The 18,052-nt window shown below is 36.2% G+C and overlaps 1 protein-coding gene across 5 annotated transcripts in view; it reads right to left on the bottom strand.

Moving 5' to 3' along the window:
* bcar3 (BCAR3 adaptor protein, NSP family member) overlaps positions 1-18,052 on the bottom strand; it is an 81,255-nt gene that overhangs the window by 4,874 nt on the left and 58,329 nt on the right. For all 5 annotated transcript variants that reach the window (XM_051118225.1, XM_051118226.1, XM_051118227.1 and 2 more), the window contains 4 exons: positions 8,435-8,563; positions 3,340-3,779; positions 2,259-2,359; positions 347-1,074 (listed from right to left, as the gene is read on the bottom strand). In XM_051118225.1, the coding sequence (XP_050974182.1) occupies positions 347-1,074; positions 2,259-2,359; positions 3,340-3,779; positions 8,435-8,563 (1,398 nt within the window). The remainder of the gene's footprint in view (positions 1-346; positions 1,075-2,258; positions 2,360-3,339; positions 3,780-8,434; positions 8,564-18,052) is intronic.

Here is an 18,052-nt window from a genome sequence, read left to right as displayed (position 1 = left end):
TCCAATGTGATTACATAATGCATAAAGTCACGGATGGGCAATGCAGAGCTAGAGAATTTGTGATTAAAATCAGATCATTTTGCTAGATAGCCCTTTGAAGCTGTATTGAAATTGCAGTTTGGACCTTCAACTCGTTGGCCAGCATTGAAGTCCATTATATGGAGAAAAATCCTGTAAGGTTTTCCTCAAAAGCCTTCATTTCTTTTCAAATAAAGAAAGACATGAACATCTTAAATGACTTGTGGTTAAGTAAGTTATCAGGAAATTTTAATTCTGGATTGGACTAATTCTTTAATGTTGATGACTTGAAAAGAAATTGACTTCAAAGGCTCATAATTAAAATTACCTGACAGTCTGCTTGCAGGATGTGTTTGGCGATGGTCTTTGGATCCTGACTGACGAGCAGCTCTTTGGCTTTCTTCAGCACTGTCATCTCCAATGGCTTGTTCTCCACTGGTAGAAGCCGGAAGGTGATGTCGCCTGGTTTGAACGCTGATTCAGTTTCAAACACAGGTCTTTGGAAACCTTTCTTGCAGTCTTTCCCCACATCCTCCTCCGTGTCTTCCTCACTGTCATTGTCTAGGGCTTCAATGGCGTTATGGTAGGAGCTACGGTCAAGTTTAATGCTACCATCGCTTCTCAACTCCTCCTCAGTCTTTAGTCTTTCCACATAGCTGTTAGCTTGTGAGCTATTCATCTTTTCCCAGTCAGCAGGGCTGCATGGACTCAGTTCACAGTAGCTCAGTTCTGGACTCGATGGGCTGCCCGACTGCTGCTGCTGTTGCTGGGATGAAGATCGCTGTTTGTGGGGCTTTACTGGAGGGACTGGTGGAGAGAGGGTCTTCAGGGCTGGGGTGCAGGATACTCTCACTGAGGGAACCTTGCTGGGTTTAGGAGGTGGTTTGGGACACAGCTGGCTGTCAGATCCACGAATGGCCTCGCCAGGCTGGGTGTCAAAGGCCATTCTGCGTGGCACTGTGGGGCTCAGAGCTGGCTCACTTCCTGTGCGGAAAACTGGCGATTTGGGGCACGGCTGGTGCTCCATATGCTGAACCGGAGCCTGGGGCCTACAGCCTGAAAGCAAAAGGATACATTCATATGCATGATATCAGCTTCACTGAAGTATTAGTTCACTTCCAGAATATCATCCAAGATGTTCATGTCTTTCATTCTTCAGTCACCAAAAACGTTTTTTTACCCGCTTTTTACCCACAAATGCTCATCTTCCACTAGCTGTGAGACTTCAAGCTATATGTAATCACGTTGGAAATGTCACACGTGGTTAGTTCTTCATCTGTGTACTTTGGTTCAAAAAGGTATGGTAGGGCGAAAAACGTATCATTTTATCCTCCAACTTTAGAATCGTCCGACATCGTTGTTTTAGCTGAAAAGGGCGACTGACTTTCTTTGAACTTTCGCTTTGTAAACACTGGGTTGGTATTTCTTCTTACATCATGTGTGATATTTCCAACGTGACAATGTAATGCTAGTGCAAGATGAGCGTTTGTGGTTAAAAAAAAAATATATTACTTTTATTTTTTTATTTTATTTTATTATTTTTTTTTTTTTAGTAAATGACCAATCGTTTCACTAGAAGAGACCCTTATTCTTCAGCTTGAATTATGTAGAGCACTATAAAACTGCACTGAAACTGCAATTTGGACCTTCAACCCATTGATCCCCATTGGGGTCCACTATACAGAGAAAAATCCTGGATTGTTTTTCACAAAAAAAAAATGTTTGCGACTGAAGAAAGACAGACATGAACATTTTTTATTCTGGAAGTGAACTAACTCTTCATGGTAGACCGTATGTTATAGATGGACATGGTAAAAAGGAAGTTAAATTCAAAGCTGCAAAGTTTTCTTTTAGCATTCTGCACAGCGAAGCAGATTCAGCACTCTGGTTTCTGACATGCACAGCAGAGCTGCGTTTTTCGCATAACCGTATTTATTCCTCTGACACAGGCATAAATTATCTCCAGCTCCACTTTCATTCTTCTCCACAGAGCTTCTTCAACAAAACATTTTATTTTGCATTTCAATCGCACATCTCATTTCACACATTTAGCGTTCAGTAAGCCAAAGTGAATTTCAAAGGGGCGAAAACGTCAGCTTGACTTTGAGAATCACTTTCTCTTTGGCACAAAGTGAATGTGAGAAAGATGACTGGTTTTCAGGGCTGTCAGACGTGTGTATCACTGGAGGGTTGGAGGCGTGACGGGGTATCAATGAGGATGAGAGCTGACAGGCACTCACCGATAGGGAGAAAGCTCTCCGACTGATGGGTCTTCAGTGGCCGTCTTCTCTCCTGAACGTGGTTTAGACATGCTGGTTGACTTCCACACTTATCTTTGTTGCTGTGAAGGAGAAAGACAGGTCACTTAGTTTGTTCTCTGAAAGTCTTTTGGACTATGGCATGAAGTTTACACCAATTTTAATTGAGTGTCAAAAGTCCTGTGCATGGCATGAACTAAAAAAAAAAAAAATACAAATTCAGTGCAGTGTCTCAGTTAATGTTGAAGTTTGACACGTTGTTTTGAAAAGTTAGACTCCCATGTGCTGAATCTGCACAAATAAGTAAAACTTTCACTTATTTTATGCTTATTGGTGCTAAAAATCTCTTTATATTAATGTGGAGCTGGCACATCGTAGGACTGAATAATTGAAGATTAAGTAGTTCCACATAAATAATATAAATTTAATCAATATTAAAAATTAAAGCTCAATTTTTTCCTAATTTCTAATTTCTTACAAACTTGAAAAATGCTTTATTTATTTCCTATTGGGATTCTTATGAGCAAACCTGTCAAGGACTTCCAAGAGGCTGCAGTTAAGAAACTGAGTTTCTGAATTACACTGCAAGACCCAATAAGTGTTTAAGGATATCTAAGTCACGACTATTCTGGACCCCAATTCATATAATGCAAATTTATTTAAATTGTATTACAAGTAGTGTTTATTTTTATGATTCTTTTTTCTATTTCGGAGTTCAAGGTGGACAGTCAAACCACAGATACTTAAAATCTCTGTGATTTACTGTCTAATCAAGTGTTGAAAATATGAAAGGAATGAATTATTGGCCTCTCATTTTGGGGGACGTCTAAATTACATGTATTACAAATTACATGAAAAAAGCGCCTAAATACAGATTCTGAAAAAGCCACAATACAAACCCGTTTTGAGAACTAGAGTCTGTAATTAGTAATTTGTCAATCCTTTAATAGGTAAAATAATTAATCTCTCTTATTTTCTCAAACATATAATAAAAAGCCTTCCAGAATATTTCTTCTTGGCAATGCGTAATAGTGTAAGTGCCATAGCATAGTCTTCCTCTCACCTGAGGAGGTTCCCACGGCTAAGGGTGTGATCCTGGGTGTGTCCGTTCATGATATTTAAACTCAACCGTTTGGAAGTCAGGCTCTTTCTCTCGGCGTATCCCGCCTCCACGCGTATAGACCCAACTCCATATTTCTCCTCCAGGCATCTCAGAGGCAGAGCTCTGTTGATTGGCTGAAAGATAATTGCTCCGACGACCTCAGATACTGGCTCACGGTTGCCTACGTAGTATCGCACCAACGCTGGGACGCTGTCAAATCCCTCCTTCTCAAACAGGTACTGAACACGTGAGTAGGCCTCGTTCATGGCTACGACCCGTTTGTTAATTTTGAAGTGTTGAGCGGTGTTCTTCCACTGGCAGGTCAGAACGTAGTTTCCCGGGCTGGACAGCGAGTCTCGGATCAGAAAGTCTCCATCTCTCTGAACCAGGTTTTCAGCCACCTTAAAATTCAAACATACACAATTTTTGTTGATCACTGTTTTTCTCTTATTTATATAACTTTTCATTCCTACTTACTATCAAGTGTATTGCATGTTTGATCATGGCCTAGATGTTAGTGCACATGCCCATTTAAGGGATAATTTACCCAAAAATGAAAATTATCTTATGATTTACTAACCCTCAAGCCATCCTAGGTGAATATGACTTACTACTTTCAGACGAGTACAATCGGAGTTACATTTAAAAAATTGAACTGGCACTTTCAAGCTTTATAACTGGAGTAAATGGGTGTTGAGGATTTAAAGTCCAATAAAGTGCATCCATCCATCATAAAAAGTACTCCACACATTGGGGTGTTAATAAAGGCCTTCTGAAGCAAATCAATGTGGTTTTTTTTTGTTTTTGTTTTTTTTTTGGTAGAAAAAATATCCATATTTTAAACTTTATAAATGGTAATCTTTAGCTTGTTTTTAAGAGAGTGGCATTCTAACAGAGAATATAGGACGTAGGCATAGTGTACATCCCAGTGAGAATTTGCTAGTCTCGTGAAAACCAAGTTTTGTTTACAGCAAAGGAAAACCAGTCTCCTCTTGGCTTATATCGAAATTTTCTGTCATTTTTCTTTACAAATGCTCGTTTTGTACTTCTAATTCATGACCGGTGTTTTGTTTTGTTCTCTCCTCTGTGCTTTCATTTTGTCTACGTCCTTAATCTTTGCTTGAAGCTGTGTGGAGCACTTTTTATGATGGATGGGTGCAGTTATTGGACTTTAAAATCTCAACAACCATTATAAAGCTTGGAGGAACCAGGATATTTTTTAATATAACTCTGATTGCATTCGTCTGAAAGAAGACAGTCATACACACCTATGATGGCATGAGAGTGAGTAAATCAAGGGATAATTTAATTTTTTTTTGTTGTACCATCCCTTTAAGTTGTGGCACTCACGCAGGAGCTCAAACAAGCTCAAACACTGGACTAAACATTTTGAAGGCAGTATGGCTTTGTACTAATGATGTTCTGTCTGATCAGATTATGTACACCTCCTCAGCAAACATTACAGAACTACTTTTATGACAGTGATTCATGGCATGACCTAGATATTACTTTCTTTTGTGGATCACTAGTGCACTCAACCAGTTTAGAATGATGGACTACCTTTTCAAACTGAATGTTAGCTGTTCAGAATATTAATGAGTTAGTATGTAAATCATTCTGGAGATCAGAAAAATCATTGAATAATGGGGGGGAAATGTATATATGTATATATATGTCATTTATACATTTATACAGTTGAAGTCAAAAGTTTACATACACCTTGCAGAATCTGCAAAATGTTATTTTACCAAAATAATTATTTTTTATTTAGTACTACTGACCCGAATAAGATATTTCACATAAAAGACGTTTATATATAGTACACAAGAGAAAATTGAGAGAATTTATAAAAATGACCCTGTTCAAAAGTTTACATACACTTGATTCTTAATGCTATGTTGCTACCTGAATGATTCACAGCTGTGTATTTTGTTGTTGTTGTTGTTGTTTAGTGATAGTTGTTCATGGTTCCCTTGTTTGTCCTGAACAGTTAAACTGCCCGCTGTTCTCCAGAAAAATCCTTCAGGCCCTACAAATTTTGTATATTTGAACAATTTCCAGCAATGACTGTATGATTTTGAGATCCATCTTTTCACACTGAGAACAACTGAGGCAACTCACATGCAACTACTACAGAGGGTTTAAACACTCACTGATGCTTCAGAAGGAAAACACGATGCATTAAGCTAGGGGGTGAAAACTTTTGGAATTTGAAGATCAGGGTAAATTGAACTTATTTTGTCTTCTGGGAAATAAGTGAGTTTTTTCTGTAGTTTCTGAAGAGCAGTACTAAATGTATTATATTATTATATATTATATATAATATTATTATATTATATTAATATTATATTTAGGCAAAATAAGAAAAATGTATCTTCATTCTGTTCTCTTAATGCATTGTGTTTCCTTCTGAAACATCATTGAGCGTTTGAACCTTCTGTAATAGTTGCATATGAGTCCCTCAGTGGTTCTCAGTGAGAAAAGATGGGTCTCAAAATCATACAGTCATTGTTGGAAAGGGTTTAAATACACAAAAATGCTGAAAACCCAAAGAATTTGTGGGACCTAAAGGATTTTTCTGCAAGATGTATGTAAACTTTTGAATAAACCGTATCTCATTTTTTCATATTACTTCTCACTATGTGTTCATGTGGAGATCAAACACTAATCATTCTGTTACCATGTATGTTTGGAACAGTAGGGCAGCAGTGGCACCAGGAAAAGAGTCATTAAGTATGATTAGAATCTCTGAGTGTTTATGACTGTTTTCATGACGGTGTGCTAAACAGCTATTCTCAGGCCGTTCTTATGGTATAAAACAGCAGCTACAGGGCTTAGAGTTCACTATAGTTATGATAGTTAAGGTGATGCATTGTGTTTGTCCAAATTTGCGTAGTTTCACGGGTCGCTGCCTGCCTTGTCTTCTGTTATTAATAAGTATTCATCTTTAACCGTCTTTTTTTCACACTGACAAACAAAGCATTTACAGGAAATCAAGCACAAGTCCTTTCACACCACTGGTCATAAAGCGATGCATGTTGAATCAGTAAATGCCTGTCTTTCCTCTCCCCTTGTCTGTAGTTTGTTTGATTAACTTGAGCTGAGCAGGTCAGACTCATCCACCTGAAAGACTCATGGGTAAACACAAGCTGTAGTGCAGCACACACACTGTCAGGGGTTTTGTAATAATCACAGGGTGTGTAGTGATCCAAGGACCACTCAGAAGAATCAGACTCACTGCTGATTCCTTTTAAGAGTGCTGATGGATAGCATAATTGTAGAGAATGAATTAACAATCAATTCTCACAAATATGCTTTTTTGTGATCGCAGTAGGAGTTTTTAGGAGTCTTACTCATGAATCTGATGAACTATATTCTAAGGTCATTCATAAGGTGTGTTGAGCCATGATGAATAAGTTTGTTCCTTTATGACTGGTATATTTGTGGTGTAAGCAGTAGCCTGACTCTGGATGCTGGTAGTTCTGTTCATATGATGCCGTTAAATAAATATACCTCGGGTCAAATAGCAGTCATGATTCATCACTATATTAACCGCTCTTGCTCTGCTACAGTTGTTGATGGATGAGTTGTCAGTTTCATGGGCATGTCCTGTAAAGGAGCATGGGAAAGAGGAGCCAGGGTACATGGTTTTCAGAGAGCGGATGTGTCAGCACTGTGATGTTTTCCATGATGAGAAACTGTTGACGGCTGTTTTTGAATAAAGTTGGTGTTAATGAAGAATACAGAATATGTGACCCTGGACCACAAAACCAGAAACTGGACAAAAATTGGCTGAGATACAACCATTTGAAAATCTGAAATCTGAGGGTGCAAAAAAATCAAAATATTGAGAAATTTGCCTCTAAAGTCCAAATGAAGCATTCTTAGCAATGCATATTTTTAATCAAAAATTAAGTTTTGATATATTTACGGTAGAAAATTTACCAAATATCTTCATGGATCATGATCTTTACTTAATTAACTAATGTTATTTTGCATAAAAGAAAAATCGATAATTTTGTCCCATACAATGAATGTATTGTTGCCTATTGCTACAAATATACTTGTGATACTTAAGACTGGTTTTGTGGTCCAGGGTCACATATAGTGGTTAAGCGCGGTGAATTGTACTAGAGATATTGTTAGTCCAGTTTTGCTGTTGAACAAGTTATTCTAATGTCTTGCGTATCTGACTACATTCAAGCATTCAGTCTAGACTCCACTTAGTGTTTCGCTTTAGTGAAATGTTTTGTTTTCCGTGATGATGGATCAGGTCTGGGTGTGAAAGTGGCTTTTCTTGTTCTGGACAGGTTTGGCGCCTGTAAACCTGTTCAGCACAAGTATTGATCAACCATTAAATAATTCCTTAAACACACCATAGCTATTGGACATTGCAAAACAAACACTTTCCACTTCTACATGCTTTTTCTTATTTCTAGCATCTGATCATCAACATGCACTTTCACATAGCCAAGCATGTAAAACTGCATTAAAAAAATAGAAAAGAAACATTTTAGACTATTTGTAGGTTATTATTTTGCATAAATTGTGCAAATAATTAAGTAAAATATATAATGTATAGACATTAGCATTTTTGATCATTGTTTGTGAAGAACAGCATTGTTTCTGGACACTGTAGCTTGTTTAAGTAACTTGTAGTATCTTGCAAAAAAAAAAAAAAAACACGGTCTTAGAGAACTGTGATACTTCCATGGTTCTTTTTGTAAATTTAAAAAGTTAGCCATAAGAACATCTAATGCAAGTCATATCCTTAGTGTTTTCTCTTCCCTTAATCAAGTATTACTGGCTGGAACTCTAGCTGAAGCAAACATGGCCACATGTCTTTAATTCATTATCTTCTTCTACAAAGAAAGTGAATGTTTGAATGCCAGATACAGGCGTGACTTCATTGTCACTCAAGGAGATAACAGCTATGCTTTGATTGCAGACACGTTATAACTGTACACATATATATTAAATCACCTCTATAATCCAAGCATTATCCCATAATGACCACCCACATCTCTCCCTCTTCTTATGCCAAGGAAATCTGTACCTGTCTAGGGATGGCTCCATGATACCAGGCATGGCTTCGTGGTTCCTCACTGCTCAGTTTCAGTTCTTCTTCTAGTTCCCTCCGAAGTTTCTCCGGTGGTCCATCCATGATGTATTTGTCCCTCGAAAACTGCACATAGATGGGCACAGAAGAGTGTGTTAGAGCCATGGTGGCCCTAGATAATATGTCAGTCTCTATGATTGAAGTATATGTGTATCAGTCTTTTATTAGTTCTTTTAGCTCTCTTTTTCTATTCCCCTCCCTTCTTTTTGCCCTGTGACTCAGTATCTGACTGGCTGATGGATCCCGTGTTTCCTGTGCTGATCTGTTTACTGTGACGCATAAGTCCCTCCCTCTTCCTGTCTGTCTCCGCCTCCTTCAGCCGCAGGGCAAGCCATACCTTTACCTGCACACGCCCCACTGCTCTGAGTCATTATGGACTTTTCAGGTTTGTTAAAAAAAAAAAAAGCACGTCACCTTAGAGGGTTGTGGATTTCACAATTGAGGAATTCTGAGAGTTATTTTTATTGAGCTGCTTAAAAGAAATACACTCAGAAGTCATTTTCTACAAAACATAAGCTTTGAGTAGTCTAAAGTAATACCATAAATCTAATTTGTGATGTTCTTGATAAAGCACGGTTTATTATCTTTCCCATCAAAGTTGTGTTTCATTCAGTCTCTCAATAGCATACTGTACCTCATTCATGGGAGCAGATTGTCAATGTAATAGAATTTAGAAACAACTGGCACAAAAAGCACTTTCTGTTCTGTTTTAACACTGATCCCTATCCAACAACTGAAATATAGATGTTTTAATGCTCACAAATATCCTCCATGTCTTACAAACAGTAGGTGTTGCATTAATGGCTTATGAATTATAAAAGCTTTGTTAATAAATTAATAAAACCTGTAAGAATTTGCGCATTGTTATATTATGAAACCTAATGCACTGATGTTAAAAAATGTTAAATATCATAAATAACTTATTTCTAGCAGTATACATACTACTGAAACAGCATGAGTAGTACAGAATAGTTGTAGTAGTAATTTAGAGTTCAGCATGTGAGAGAAATCTATTATAATGATCTGATTTGGAAATGTCCATTGAGCAAACATGACAAGCCATGATGTAACATTCAAAAGCCCTGGAGCAAGAGTGTTTTGATTCTTATTATAAACCAGATTTATAGTCTGTTTTGTAACAATAGGGAAGAAAATACTATTTAAACTTCCGTGTTATGGCGACTTTAAATAAATGCTGTTCTTTTGAACTTTCTATTCATCAAAGAATACTGATAAAATGTTTAATGAAATATTAAGCTCCACAACTGTTTCAGCATAATAAGAAAACGTAATAAGAAACATTTCTTGAGCACTAACTCACCATAAAACTCACCATATTTTTAATTGTAATAATAGTTCATATTATATACATATATAGACACACACTACCAGTCAAATGTTTTTGAACAGTAATATTTTTAAGGTTTTTTAAAGAAGTCTCTACTGATCACCAAGCCTGCATTTATTTGATTCAAAGTACAGCAAAAACAGTAAAATGTTAAAATATTATTTAAAATAACTCTTTTCTATTTGAATATATTTTAAAATTTAAAAATTCTAAAATGTATTCCTGTGATTTCAAAGCTGAATTTTTAACATCATTACTCCAGTCACATGATCCTTCAGAAATCATTCTAATATTCTGATTTGCTGCTCAAAATACACTTTCTTCTTCTTCTTCTTCTTATTATTATTATTATATATTATTATCATTATGTTAAAAACAACTGTGTAGGATTTTTTCAGGTTTCTTTGTTAAATAGAAAGTTCAGAAGAACAGCATTTATTTGAAATAGAAATCAATTTAAAGCATCCTTGCTAAATAAAAGATAAATAAATATTAATTTCTATATAACAAAAAATATATACTGACTCCACGTTTTTGAATGGTATAGTGTATAATGATACAAAAGCTTTTTATTTCAAGTAAATGCTCTTTATTTCAAATAAAAGATCTTTGGATCTTTATATTCATCAAAGAATCCTGAAAAAAAATTACTCAACTGTTTTAAATATTGGTAATAATAATAATAAAAAAACTGGTTCCTGAACAGCAAATCAGCATATTAGAATAATTTCAGAAGCATCATGTGACACTGAAGACTGGAGTAATGATGCTGAAAATGTAGCTTTAATCACAGGAATAAATTACATTTTAAAATATATTCAAATAGAAAACAGTTATTTTAAATACTAAAAATAACTTAAAATGTTGTACTGTTTTTGCTGTATTTTGGATCAAATAAATGCAGGCTTGGTGAGCAGAAGAGACTTATTTAAAAGCATTAAAAAGCTTACAAATGTCAAACTTTTTAACTCTTTTAACATGTGCTTGTCAACCATAACCAGTACTTGTCAGAGGAATTTGTTATTGTGTTCATTATTAATATTTATGTGAGGTTGTCTTTTTCAGAGGGTTTAAGCGCTTTGTGGTGTACCTAATGACACTCTTTAAACATGGAAAGATTACTATCATGGTTTATTGCTTTATCAACAATGAAAGGATGGATTGGATGCTGCGCTTGTGTTACAACCAGAGCAAAAAAAGAGTCTGTTCCATATTTTAGACAGGGGATTTCGAGCATATTCTTGTGTTTCACTCTTTTTGGTTAAGTGCTTGGAATGCCAGCTATGTGTGGTACCCAACCTCAGAGACCTAAAGTGGTACCTTTGTGCTCTAGCTGGTAGTTGTACGCAGCGGGTAATCAAGCATGGCACTGCAGCGTAACCCCAAGCTAAATCCGTGCGTGAGGGGAAAATTCCCAGCAGGACTCCTCGCTTCCACTTTGTAGCTATGGTCTATTGAGTAATATGTCAAATAAAACTGACATAAGGGCAAAGGTAATTGGAATTGATGAGTGAGTGTCTGTGTGTGTGTTTGCTCAATAGTGGAAATGTCGATTGATATGACACTGTTTGATTTAATTAAGTCAGCTGCATCATTTAAACACACTGGCCACAGAACCAGTGATGCATTTGTGTTTTTTTTTTTATTAACAGGTTTCATATTAGAGTGTCGCTATAGCTTTGCAGATTAAAATAGCTTTTATGGCGAACCCTGCCAAGATATCTTAGTATGGCTGAGAGCCCTGGTCGTGTACAGTGACATCAATACTCAAGTGATGTCATCAAGACAGTGTGCTGTCTAATAGAAACTAGGACCTGGTGTTTATATACTACGGAGGACTCTTATATTAATGGACATTGTTTATAAAGTTATTTTAGTTCTAAGGTGTTTTTCACATATGTGAAAATGCCATGTGAAAACTCACTATACATTTCATGTATTTCCAAAACTGAGAGTAGCACATGAACTGCATCAGTTTTCTGTTATGTTGAGAAGATGCTTAGCTGTCAGTTTCTCTCTTTCTCTCTGTCCACTCACCCACAGCCAAGCAGTGTCTGTCAAGCATGTCAGGCAGTTATTAGGATCTTACTGACCACAATCTGTCACTGTGGTCCACCACAAACCACTGCAGACAGGCCTGGCAATGCTGGACATCTTTAAATCTGACAAAGACCTTACATTTAGAGAGAGGACAAAATGCCAAGTTCTGTCATGACACTCTAGATGGTGCAGACTGATGGGTCCTTACCGCAAACTGATGATATTCACAGTGTTAAACAGTTTGGCACAAGCTGATTGGTTCAATGACATTTAAATGGCTGGTTAGCATTAACTAGAATATTGCACAACGTGCTTTCAAAGTTTACATACAATTGATTCTTTATACTGTGTTGTTACCTGAATGATCAAGCATTTTTTTTTTTTTAGATTCTTTATAGAGTCGCTTGTTTGTCCTGAACAGTTAAACTGCTGGCTGTTCTTCAGAAAAATCCTTCAGGTCCCACAAATTCTTTGTTTTTTTTTATAAATTAAATTCTTTGGTTTTAGAATTTATAAAAATGACCCTGTTCAAAAGTTTACATACACTTGATTCTTAATGCTATGTTGCTACCTGAATGATTCACAGCTGTGTATTTTGTTGTTGTTGTTGTTGTTGTTTAGTGATAGTTGTTCATGGTTCCCTTGTTTGTCCTGAACAGTTAAACTGCCCGCTGTTCTCCAGAAAAATCCTTCAGGCCCTACAAATTTTGTATATTTGAACAATTTCCAGCAATGACTGTATGATTTTGAGATCCATCTTTTCACACTGAGAACAACTGAGGCAACTCACATGCAACTATTACAGAAGGTTTAAACACTCACTGATGCTTCAGAAGGAAAACACGATGCATTAAGCTAGGGGGTGAAAACTTTTTTAAATTTGAAGATCAAGGTAAATTTCACTTTTTTTGTCTTCTGGGAAACATGCAAGTATCTTCTGTAGCTTCTGAAGGGCAATACTAAATGAAAAAAAATTATAATATTTAGACAAAATAAGAAAATTGTACACATTTTATTCAAAAGTATTCAAACACCCCTGGCTCTTAATGCATCGTTTTTCCTTCAGAAGCATCAGTGAGCGTTTGAACCTTATGTAATAGTTGCAATATGAGTCCCTCAGTTGTCCTCAGTGTGAAAAGATGGAACTCAAAATCATACAGTCATTGTTGGAAAGGGTTCAAATACACAAAAATGCTGAAAAACCATATAATTTGTGGGATCTGAAGGATTTTTCTGAAGAACAGCGGGCATTTTAACTGTTCAGGACAAACAAGGGACTCAAAACAAACCAGCTGTGGATCATTCAGGTAACAACACAGTATTAAGAATCAACCGTATGTAAACTCTTGAACGGGGTCATTTTTATCAATTTAACTATTATTTTCTCTTGTGGACTATATCTAAATGTATTTTATGTGAAATATCTTATTCAGGTCAGTACTAAATAAAAAATAACATGCATTTTGCATGATCCCTCTTATTTTGGTAAAATAATTTTGCGGATTTTGCAGGTGTAAATGTTTGAATTCATCTGTAATGGCAACGATCATTTTAAATTATTAGTTTGGATTTTACTTAATATTTGATATGCAAGGTTTAAAATAGCATTTTGGCATGGCCATATTCAAATAATATATTCATTTTTCAGTTTCATTCATTAGTATTTACTTATTAGGCACAATGTGAAACAAAATACTTAATAGGCTCTTAAAAATAGCAAGGCACTCAAGGCAATAATTTTTTAAATTGTTACTTTATTAATATTTATTTATAGTAACATTTTAATATTTTATTTGAGGGTTTTAAACACTTTGCTTTACTCAGATGATGCCTAATATTACTTTATAAAACATTCAAAGAATAAATTCTGCCATAAGATCTCTTAATTTTAGGCTCTGAGTAACTGATTTGTGTTGGGAAAGCATCTCACACACACATGGCAGAGTCTTATCACTTCTTTTTTTGAGCAGCAGGTGGATAATCCTGGCCGATTTATCCTCATGTCAACTCTGTCACTGATCGTTCAATAGCTTTAAAACCACAAAATGTTTTCAGAGGACTCTGAAGGGCACTTTTTAGATGGTCAGGTATTATGATTACTTAAAGGCTGTAACAAACCCACTGAATTAAAGAGTGGTGCATTTCTTTAAAAGCAAACTATAAAAGCAATTCTGGGCTTATTAAACAGAATTTATTCAAGTCATGCCACGCAACGGACAGTTTTTCCCTTTATATGGCGAAGCTTCTAAGATCCTTACTATGTATAGAGACTGACAAACCCAGGCCACAGCGAGGACTGAAATACACACTGATGCCTCTGGTATTGTAGTGAGGGATGGGCGTTACACCCTCTCCATTTAGACAACAGCGAGCCAAGCCAACACCCCACAAGCCACAAATTACAGTGACCAGACGACACATACTTTTACCCTGGCTGGGAAAATCATCCCAAAGCACTTGTTTTTGTTTGGTGTCTTCAACTGTATTACACAATACAGTGACTTAAACAACCAACCAAAATAGAAGTTTTAGTAAAAACATGAGCGTGAGACTGTATTCTGGTTGTGCTGAATGCTAATATTTTTGGACTTCATGTTCACGTTTTAGATTTTATGACTGCATTGTGACTGCATGCCAGCTGAGGTGGTGTTTATCTGGCATGGCCGTTGCATTCATTCTGCGCTACGACATTGTGGATCCATTTAGAGGTGCGCTGAGGCCGTAAATGTTTAAAAATAGCCAAAGCTCAATTGCTCGAGCAGCTCGATAGCAGCATGACGAATAATCCCTCCATCAAGCAGCGGTGTAGACATATTTGTACATCAAATCAATCACCTCTACTTTTAGTTGTAGCCATTTCTATGTTGCCATTTTTATCTTCACACATCTGAGGGGCTGATTGCTAAGATTCTTTTTAAATAGCAGCATGCATTTTGAATGTGAATTGTAAGGAAGCATTTGGATGTATTGAATGAAGGTTCAAAGGTCTCATTGGGTAAGTGCAGAGCACAGGTTAGCTATCGATACGAGCGGGCTGCATAATGACAATATACGAGACACTTTGCAGTTTTAATAGTAGTCATTTTTCTGTAGTAGTTCGTGAGACATCATAAGCATGGCTGAATGACTAAGCGCACATTAGATCATATTGGCACACGTCAGAACTGACTGTTCTCATGGCTTTTCTGGTCAAAGATGATGCGCTCAGAGGCTGGATTTGATCTGGAAAGCCGCTTTTGGATAATGATTATGGATGAGATGACATTCCCCAGTTGATTCTTGAACATCTAATCGTCTTTAGTTTATTTCACAAGTGGCCGTTCAGCAGCTTAGTGAGTGAACGGTTAAAAATCCGTGTTTAATTTAAATTGTGCAGAAGATGGAGATCATGTACATGAGTCTTCTTCGTTGTGATGGAAACCAGCAGGACAACTAATCCAATGGTACTTGCAGATAGTCAGTCATACTTGTACTAATGATTAGAGATTTGAACTCCATTTGTGCTACAGACATGAGTAATACCTACAATGTTGCAGCTTGTTGAGAATTAATTCTTATAAGTGGTCTGACTTTCAACAGCCGTATGATAAAAGAGGAAGAAATTATGCCAATTTACGGGATCTTAGGAAAGCTGAACCTGATTTCACCAAGTACAACATGTTCCTGGAGCAACATCCCAATTAACCAATCAGAATTGAGGGATAAATTTAAGGAAATGTCTGTTTTGGGCTTACAACAAGGGTTAGGTGTTTCTACACCCAGAAAGAGCCAAAAATACATTGTGTGGGTCGAAATTATCGATTTTTGTTATGTCAAAAATCATTAGGATATTAAGTAAAGAGCATGTTCCATGAAGATAGTTTGTAAATTTCCTACCGTAAATATATCAAAACTTAATTTTTGATTAGTAATATGCATTGCGGAGAACTTCATTTGGACAACTTCAAAAGCCATTTTCTTAATACTATTTATTTATTTTTATTTTTTTTTTTTTTTTTTGCACCCTCAGATTCCAGATCTCAACCAAATATTGTGCTATCCTAATAAACCATACATCAATGGAAAGCTTTCAGATGATGTAAAAACCTTAATTTAAAAAATATATACCCTTATGACTGGTTTTGCGGTCCAGGGTCACATTTCCCCTTTGATTTTTGGGATACATTATGGGTTGGGTTAGGTTTAGGAGTAGGGATAGGGTTTTTGGACAGTAATGTTATTCCAGGATCAACAAAAGATAGTGATCCAGGAACATGTCTGACTTGGCAAAATCACAGCACCTTATTAGGAAAAAAAAAGGGATCTTAGTCATACCTAGATACCAGGATATCAAAGAGACTAACAAATCTCCAGAACTTCCTAGCAGCTGAATAGCGATGTGTTAAAAATGACTCTAAAAAGCTTCAAGCATCCTCACATTATGGAGGTGACTTTGCATGGATAACCATCACTCTCGTTAACATATAAAATGTAGAAAACGTGTTATTTCCTGCTCTTCCTGTGGGGGCTTGAAGGATGGAGACCCCCTGTCTCAACCCTGTAGGTTGAGATTCCCAAGGGCTTCAGCGGGTCATTAGCAGCCTCTTATGTGCAGGACAATCGACCTGTTCTGGGCTTTGGTGTTGGGTCACACCCTTCCTGACCAGAGTAAACAAAGTGGACCATCAGAGTGTCCCATCACCCTCTTGGGACTTTAAACACAAGACCTCTTCCTCTCTTATCTCACCCCCATCACATTGTCCATTTAGACAGTCCCTGGGGTGTCTGCCATCGTCATGTATTCCTGGATGGGGCAGGACAAATCTTAGCTAAAAGAACAGTGGTGATGTGACAGATGCTCATGAAAGATTTATGGTCCTTTTTAAAGTTATTCAAAATACACATTTTTGGTGCAGCTTAGGGATGGGAGTCAGCGAGAACCTGGCTATAAAATATTATACTATGCAGTTTTTCAATGTTTTTTTCCCCTATATTATTAGAAATTGTTTATATATGTGACCATGGACCAAACCAGTCATAAGGGTGATATTTTTTATTTATTTATTTATTTTTTTCCAAAAATCCAAATATTGAGAAAATTACCTTTAAAGTTGTCTCAAAAAAAGTTCTTAGCAATGCATATTACTAATCAAAAATTATGTTTTGAGATATTTATGGTAATAAATTTACAAAATATCTTCATGGAACATGATCTTTACTTTTTGGCATAAAAGCAAAATCGATTTATGAATTGATCGATACACCGTATTTTTGGCTATTGCTACAAATATACCCGTGCTACCTAAGGCTGGTTTTGTGGTTCAGGGTCACATATTCATTATATTTATTACAATATTATCCTAATATCGAACTCATTGCTTTGTATTTATCATCTACAGTGCCCTCCACTAATATTGGCATTTGGTAAATATGATAATCAAAAATTTAAAAAAATAAACAATGCAGATTTATTTTTCACAGCTGCCTTTGGTTGTATTTGTCAAGGGTGCCAATATTAGTGCAGGGCACAGTAAATCTCACATTTTGTTATTTCACAATACTTTCAGTAGTCTCAAGTTTTCTATTTATTTTCTTTAAGTGTGTGTATGTGTATATTATATATATATATTTTTTTGTTTGTTCATTTATTATAGTTATTACAATATAATACAGAGTTCTAACTTAATATTGCTTTATATTATGTTTTTTTTGTTTTACTTCACAATATACTATATTCTTACACCACTTTATAGACTTGTTTTTATTTTTCTAATTTGTTTGTATTTTTTACAATTATATATTCAATTATATATACTGAAGAGAATATCAATGCAGCATGTCATGAAATGTCATTACTTTGATATATTGATTTTTCCCTCTATTCTTCTTGTATAATAATCTTATCAAATCATATCATACATTGTGTGGATCAGCAAATGCATTATAGTTTTAGAATTAAGCTAGATTCTCTCAAACCCCCCTCTCTCAGTCTCTCACATTTAATCACATTCTCTCCATTTCAATCTATGGTCCCCCAGCCCCCTCATTCCATTCCAGTTCAGTCCCAATCAGCGTGGCCCAGCCCTGGCTTTGTAAGGAGGGCAGAAGGGGAGATTAGGGCCTGGGGCAGCTGTGCTGGATCACTTTGAACATGGCCTCTTTTTAATGTTTCCTCAAGCATGCTCAAT

The sequence above is a fragment of the Labeo rohita genome, chromosome 8 (assembly GCF_022985175.1).
Source record: "Labeo rohita strain BAU-BD-2019 chromosome 8, IGBB_LRoh.1.0, whole genome shotgun sequence".
Lineage (NCBI taxonomy): Eukaryota > Metazoa > Chordata > Actinopteri > Cypriniformes > Cyprinidae > Labeo > Labeo rohita.
Note: the sequence above shows the minus strand (reverse complement) of the source record. Positions and strands in the feature narration are given on the sequence as shown.